Source organism: Cyanistes caeruleus, unplaced genomic scaffold (assembly GCF_971803275.1).
Source record: "Cyanistes caeruleus unplaced genomic scaffold, bCyaCae1.hap1.1 HAP1_SCAFFOLD_105, whole genome shotgun sequence".
Classification (NCBI taxonomy): Eukaryota; Metazoa; Chordata; class Aves; order Passeriformes; family Paridae; genus Cyanistes; species Cyanistes caeruleus.
Genome location: NW_028255906.1, coordinates 451,347 through 458,784, shown reverse-complemented (window position 1 = coordinate 458,784; position 7,438 = coordinate 451,347). Strand labels below are relative to the sequence as shown.

At 61.9% G+C, this 7,438-nt stretch overlaps 1 protein-coding gene across 1 annotated transcript; it reads left to right on the top strand.

Annotated features, from left to right (window-relative positions):
• The first annotated feature begins 515 nt into the window (after positions 1-515).
• LOC147646259 (maestro heat-like repeat-containing protein family member 7) lies at positions 516-6,621 on the top strand. Its single transcript, XM_086873694.1, has 16 exons — positions 516-1,146; positions 1,246-1,401; positions 1,671-1,735; positions 1,845-1,994; positions 2,184-2,332; positions 2,637-2,784; positions 3,034-3,221; positions 3,311-3,448; positions 3,715-3,829; positions 4,002-4,139; positions 4,353-4,529; positions 4,666-4,821; positions 4,980-5,081; positions 5,452-5,554; positions 5,835-5,891; positions 6,182-6,621. Exons 1-16 carry the CDS (start codon positions 1,023-1,025, stop codon positions 6,379-6,381), a joined length of 2,166 nt encoding a protein of 721 aa, XP_086729820.1. The 5' UTR covers positions 516-1,022; the 3' UTR covers positions 6,382-6,621.
• Positions 6,622-7,438: the final 817 nt, after the last annotated feature.

Below are 7,438 nucleotides of genomic sequence, written 5' to 3'. Positions count from 1 at the left end.
TTCCCGTCTCAGCCCAGAAAGCTGTCACGGGGTCCCTGGCTCTGTTTTCTTGCTAATGCTGTAGTTATTGTTGTTTGTTTGCCTGGTTATAAATACTAGTAAAGAACTGTTATTCCTATCCCCAGATCTCTGCCTGAGAGCCCCTTGATTTCAAGATTATCATAATTCGGAGGGAGGGGGTCTACATTTTTCATTCCAAGGGAGGCTCCTGCCCTCCCTAGCAGACACCTGTCTCCAAAAACCGAGACATTTCCATGAGTAAATTTTACAAAGTTTTCAATAAAATTCTTATTGATAAATTTGACTCCATTTCATTTCTAACAAGCTGTTCCTAAAGATCCCGTCAGGCTGTCTTAGACACTTTGGGCAAGGGATTCCTTCCAAGCTGGGCCACTTGGGGGGGGATGGGGGCGGCCCCAGGGCGGAGGGCAGGGTGTGCAAGGGCCCTTTGTGACACGCTGCAGCACGGTCACCGTGGGATGGTGGCAACGGGAGCAGATGTCAAAGGGCCCTTTGTGACACGTGCTGACATAGGAGCTGGCGGTGACAGGACCACGCCACAGTGCTCGGTGCACGCGACGGGTCAGGACGCGCCAGAGCGGTGCTGTGAGGAGCCCCCGCACAGCGCACTCCTTTGTGTCGGACCTGGAGCTTTTCTGAAGCACTATTACTACAGGTGACCTCGAGGCCAGACCACAGGTCTTGCTGACTTGTGGCCTTGCCGAGGCTTCCTTCTTAAGGTTCTCTTGAGGGCAGACCGTGGGACTTGGTGACCCGGAGCTTTTCCGAGGTGTCGCCCATCCCTGCAGTCTCTGCCCTTGAGACCAGACCACAATCCCTGTTGAGGAGCCTCCTGTCCTTGTGGCAGGAGCCCTCAAGACCCAAGTGCAGGACTCGCTGTCTTGCAGTCTTGCCAGGACTTGAGTCTTGCAGGTGCCTTCCAGGCACGACTGCAGGACTTGCTGACTCTGAGCTTTTCCGAGCCATCTCTCCTGCAAGCAGCCATAAATCCAGTCACTGCCATGGAGCAGCGACCCCCAAGAGTGCCCAAGTTGGCCTGGCTTGAGGAGCAGGAAGAAGAAGGCTCTGGAGCTGTCCTGGCACAGGAGTCTGAAGAGGTGCAGGAGTTCCAGGCACCACAGGAGGGTGAGTTGCAGAGCTCGGCCTTAGGGCTAGTGCCTGTTGCCAGCTTGGCCCCATCCCATTACATGCCATGCCATCCCCTGGTGCTGTTCCTATGGAAAGGATTGGAGAGTCTGGAGGAAGATATGGAGCAGCGACCCCCAAGAGTGCCCAAGCTGGCCTGGGTGGAGGATGAAGAGGAGGAAGAGGAAGAAGGCCCTGGAGCTGCCCCAGCACCAGAGACCGAAGAGGTGCAGCAGTTGCAGCCACTGGAGGAGGGTGAGTGGCAGAGCTGGGCCACAGGGCTGGTGCCTGCGGCCATCTTGGCCCCATCCCATCCCATTGCATCCCATCTCATCCCATCCCACACTGTCCTGTGGACACACACCCATGGACAGCACAAAAAAGGGGCTGGGGCTGCCCCCGCAGCAGTGGCCGTGCTGCATCCCCTGGGGCATCCCGGGACTGTCCCTGCCTGGGGAACGCAGGGCTGGGCTGTGCTCTCCGGCCTCTCCTGCAGCCCCTCAGCTCTGGCTGCTCTTTGCCAGATGCAGCCATGGACGGCACACAAGAGCAGGACACCGCCCGTGGCCGCTTCCGCAGAGCAGCGCAGGTACCTGCAGCCATCCCCACCTGCGCTGGGCCTGCTGGCACTGCTCAGCCCAGCACCGCACTTGGAGCACTCCATGCAACTTCCCTGCCTTCCTGCCCTTCTCCTACAGTTTCTTTACCAATACATCAAGAGAATTGGCAAGGAAGACACCAGACCTATGGACACTGAGGTCAAAGCATCCTCAGAGGTCTTGGTAGAACAGAGCAGCGCTGCCCAGCTGGATTTGCTTGTAGAGACGGCTCTTTTCAATCCAGAGCAAGTAAGCAGCCTGTGGCCAGCCTTTGATCCTCCAGCAATTGCTTGGCTTTCCCAAGCCACGCCTGCTGCTCACTTGAAGCTTTTGAGGCCATGGCAGTGGGCTGGAAGAGAAGCACTTGTCTGGGGAAGAAGCTGGGCACATTGCTGACTCCCTCTGCTAGCATTCCAAGTCTCCCTGTGCCTTCTCCAGGTGCCCGGCGTGGTGAGGTACATCCACCAGTGGCTCATGGCCAATGAGGCTGCTGAGCACAGGATGGACTGGGCCCTGATGCAAGTGGCCGAGGCAGAGCCTGATGATGTGGCCATCACTCTCCTGCGGGTGGCCCCAACGTGTGACAGGTATGGGGCCCAGCTGCCCCGAGGCCTCAGGGCTCCCCAGCCCATCACCCTGTACAGCCCGGCCCAGGGCTGTGAGCAACACAGAGTTCCAGGGCCCTCTGGCTGCTCCCTTTGCCAGCCCTGCTACAAAGTCGGCCCCCGAGCCTGCTGCCGTGCTGCCAGCCTGCCCCTCAGGGGCCTGTCCCCACAGGGCTGGGCTGCCTGGCTGCTGCTGCCGCTCAGGGGCAGTGGGCATAGGCAGAGCTGGCGGCCAGCTCAGCTCCCCGCTGCTGCCCAGCCCACGGTGCTGTGTCTGACCCCGCAGAGCTGCTATGGCCATGTGGACGACCATCTTGCTCTCGCCCTGGATTTCAGAGGAAGTGACACCGCTCCTCATCAATGTGGTGGGGAGCTGGCCGCAGAAAAACCTGGGCACCTCTGATGGGGACAAGACGGCTGTCTTTTCCCTGACTGTGAGTTTCGGGAGCTGGCCTTTGCTCACCGCAAGGCCGGCCGCCTCTCCAGCAGCTCTGTTGCCTCCTTCCCCCACTGCATCTCCCTGCTTCAGGCACTGGCCACAAACCTGGCCTAGGGGCAGCTTCAGGGCCACCAGGCCCGCTGCTCCCCCTGCGTCTGCCCCGGCCTCTCCCTGCCACGCTCAGGCCCTGCCACACGGACGCCCCGGCACTGAGCGCTGTCTCGGCCTGCTTTGTCCTCTGCAGGCAACTCTGGTGATGTGGAAGATCCTCCAGGGGCCCTGTTGCCCACAGATCCTCACAGTCTATTTCCCCCGCCTCTTCGTGCATCTGCTCTTCCAAACGTACTTCAGTACTTTGTATATGACAGAGGACGTCCATACCTTCTGGAAGGAATGCCAGGAGCAACACGGCCTCTCCACCAGCCCCAACAGGTGCTCCATGCCACTCCTCCTGTCCCTGCCACTTCCCCAGCCTCGGAGCCAGCGCTCCCAGCGTCACCTGGGCTTTGCTGTGCACACAGGTTTGCAGTGCAGACCCTGAAGGCCCTGCTCTGCAGTCTCCACTTGGAGCATGTGGTGGTGGCAATGGAACGCAAGCGTGGCTGGGACACGCTGCTCTGTGCTGACACCCACCACTATGCCGTGGGTCTGCTGGCCAGGTGAGCCCCCCTTCTCCCCACTGCCTCTGGCATTTGTGCCCCCTGCCCGGGATGCCCCCCACAGTCCCCGTGGCCATGGGCCTGAGGGCCTCGTCACCGAGGGATGGCCAAGGAGACTGCAAAAGGCTGCGAGAGGAACCTGTCCTGGAGCAGCCACATCTCAAGGGCCCAAATTGCCTCACAGGGTGCTGGGGCAATAGGACAACTGTGTCCATCAGTCCTCCGCACCCTTGCTGAGACTCTTTCTGCCATTTTCTGCCTTCCAGGGTAATGCGCCGTGCATCCATCCACTTGTGCAAAAGCATCTTAAGCTACCTGCTTGAGGTGCTCAGCAAACCGTTGCCACACTGGGATGTCTCTGCCATGGCATTCCTTGTGGAGGTGAGCCTGATGGCCAGCACTACCTCGCTCAGCTCCCTGCCTGCCCTGTCCCCTGGCATAGCCACAGCTGCCTGGGATGGCACTCGCACCCTGTGCTGCTGCCTGGGCCCAGCCCTGCGCACTTCCAGGCTCCTGCCGGCCAGCTCCCCTCTCACTGCCCTGTGCCTTTCAGCTCCTAGATTGCCTGGACTTGAGTGACTGTGGTGACAGCCTAATGGACATCTTGTATAAGTACCTGTGGTACAATTCCACAGAGATGCATCACCAGGTGCTCAGGGCTCTCCTCCTGCTAAAGGACCGTCCCTCCATGGTGAGAAGGGGGCAGCAGCTGAAGCCGTGTGGGCAGCATGAGGCTGGGCAATGCTGTCACTTGGCCTTGGCTGGCCTTTGCCTTGGGCACTGAGGCAGCTCCTCGCAGCTCTCCTGCCTCCTGCTTCAGCTGCCCGAGTGCTTTGGGACAGCCCTTTGGCCTCTGGGCCCTGCGGCAGCTGCCCGGGCTTTCACACCCTTGTGTTCTGCACAGGCCGAAAGAATTCAGAGCCTGACAGGAAGACTAGTGCACCTCCTGTGGGACTTGGACAGTGACGTGGCCAGGATGAGCACTGCTCTTCTGAGCCATATTTTCCTGAAAGAAGACACCCCAATATCCTGGCGCAGGGCCCTGCAGCTGGCTGAGCCGCTCCTGAAACTCCTGGACAATGTAAGGCTCTGTGCCCCAGCCACGGCCACTGCCTGCTGCCCGGACACTTTGTGCCCTGTGCATTTGCAGACCTGTGCCGATGTGGGCCATAAGAAGCCAATGATAAGGTCATTTTTCCTTCCTTCCTTTCATACAGCCTGATAGCCACGTGCAGCTGCTCTCCATGTCTCTCCTTCGAAGAATGATGTCTTCGGCAGAAGAAGAAGGAAGAAAGCCCCTGAAGGAACGAGTGTACCAGAGCCTGCTCCCACTCTTTTTCCACTGCCAAGATGAGAATCGGCATGTGGCAGAGGTGAGGACTCCTGGGCTGCTGCTGCGCCTTGGCAGGGGGCTCAGCTGCCTCCTGCCCTGACGCAGGCTTGCAGGCTGCAGCCTCCTCCAGCCCTTGGCACTAGGACACTCCTGTGCCCTGCCTTGTGGGGCCATTTGCGGCTCTCTGCTGCTCCCCAGGCCTCTCGGACAACGCTCCTTCGCGCGGCTGACTTCCTGAAGAGGCCAGACCTGGAGAAAGCTGTGAGGAAGGAGAAGCTGTGGAAGTTTGCCAAGCTCGTGGTAAGGACAGCCTGGAAGTCCCAGCCTCAAGCTACAGAAGCCCCCTGGCCCCGGTGGTCGGTGTGTGGGGCTGGCAGCTGTGCCCCTGCCCACTGCTGCAGCCGGGGGCCGCACGGCTTCTTCTCCAGCCGCCTGTGGCCCCGAACCGGGTGCCGATGGAGCCCCAGCCCAGCGGGGCTGCGGGCCGGGCCGGCACCGCGGCTCCCCGGGCAGCAGCCGGCCCTCTGCCCCCTCCAGAGCCCGGCGCCAGCAGCTGCTGGCCGGGCCTCAGGGCTGGCCGGGCACGGGAGGCCGGGACTGGCCGCAGGCAGCAGCGCCCGGCCGAGGGGCAGAGCCCGCGCCAACCCTTCCCTCCTGCCGCTCTCTCCAGCTGGCAGACCACAGGATCCCCTTGGCCGAGCACCTGCGCCGGGCCCTACAGTACCTGCAGGACCCACAGGAGACCCTGCGAGCGACGGCCATCAGGGTCATCGGTGAGTCCCGAGCCCGGGCTCCCTCCCCGCCCCGCCGCAGCTCGGCCCCAGCCCCGGCTGCTGCCCCGGCAGCGGCACCCGGGCCCGGCGCCCTGGAGCCCCGGCTGCCCTCGGGGCTGCTGCTGCCGGCCTCTGGCAGCCGTGCCCTTGGGCTGAGTCAGGATGCGGCAAGGGCCCGGGCTGAGCCCTGCCGGGGCAGGAGGCCCTGTGGCCACAGGGCTGGCAGCGCCGCTGGCAGGGAGCTGTGCTGCTGGGACCCTGACAGGCTCTGTGTTCTCAGGGATGGCCGGGGAGCAGCTGAGGGGGCAGCACGCAGAGCTCCAGGTGTTGTGCAGAGGTGAGCCAGGGCAGCGGGCTGACAGCGGTGGCTGTCGGGGGCAGCTGCAAGCCCTGGCCAGGCTGTGGAGGGCTCTGCTCCCTGTGCCGATGAGGGGCGGCGTGGGCATAGCACAGTGAGATTTCAGGGCCACGTGGGGCATTTGTGGCCAGCAGCTTCGGGCTGACCCCCTTGGTCCCTGCTCCCTCCTGGCCAAGGCAAGAGCTGGCTGGCATGGCCCTGGCAGGGGGCTCTCGCTGGGCCCCCGCAGCTCTGGGGTCTGAGCGTGGCTCTGTTTGTCTCTCTTGCAGCCCTCGAACGCCTGATGGAGGACAGAAGCGGTGCCGTGTCAGACCTGGCACTTGAGACGCTGTATGTCCTCCGGGCCATCCAGAGTGCCCGATATTCCATCCTCCAGAGGGTGCACGATCAATTCCTCAGGGCATGGAGGACACGGCCTCGTCTGTCGGGCCTGGGCTGGCTGCGCTGCTGGAGATGTGCTCAGCGCTGATCTGGGACGTTCTGTTTGCTGGGGCCACCTGGGCCAGCCGGGAGTTTTTATTTCATAAGGATTGTTTTCTTCTATTTTTTTCTTTTTAGTATGTACATAATATAGGATATGTTAGGGCTGAGAGGCTCTATCTTCTGGGGCCACATGGGCCATCTGTTATTTTTTTTTTCATAGAGATTATTCTTTTCTTCGTTTCGTTTCCATCTAGTATGTAAATAATATATGATATGTTATAAACCACAAGAGTCCCAAGACCTTTCTTTTGCTGCCCAGGTTGTGTGGGGCATAGGGGAAGAGAGGGAAAAGGGTTCTTGTGCTCAGCAACCTGCCGGGGCGTGCAGTGGTGCAGGGGAAATGGCCAGAAGCCCCTTGGCCTTTGGTGGTTGTGCTGAAGCCACAAGCCCTGTGGCAGGCAGGAAGCGCCATCTGTGTCCTGCTGCCCGTGTGTTGGTGCCGTGATGGCTGAGGAGCTGCTGGAGCTCCTGTGGGGCTGCGGCGCTGCTGCCGGGCCAGGCTGGGGGAGCTCCTGAGGGCACGGGGTGCTGGGAGGCTGTGAAGGGATGAGGGGCTGCGGAGGCCCAGACGGGACAAGGCAGTGGGAAGGCACAAGGGGGATGTGTGAGGGAGTGGGTGGCAGGAGGTTCCAAGGGGACAGAAGGCCCTGGAGGAGCCGGGGTGGTGGGAAGCACTGAGGAATTGGGTGTCAGAGGCCATAAGCAGCCCCCGGGCAGCCGCCTGGTCCCTGACACCCGGCTGCTCCGGTGCTTCCCCAAAATGTCCCCCAGGCCTGCAGCAGAATGCCTGGAGGCTGGGACATCACCCCAGCGGGAGGGTGGGGACAGCCCGAGGTGCCCAGGCTGGGCTGGCTGGGGACATGGAGGGCAGGGGGTGCTGCCAGGCCACGGCCACTGGGTGCCTCCAGGAAGGGTCAGTGGGCAGAGGCAGGGCTGGCGGCCAGCCCGGGCCCTTGCGGCTGCCCAGGCCACGCTGCTGTGACCGAGGCCCCCCTGACACAGAGCTCGGGGTCCACAGAGCTGCTTCCACCATGGGGAGGGTG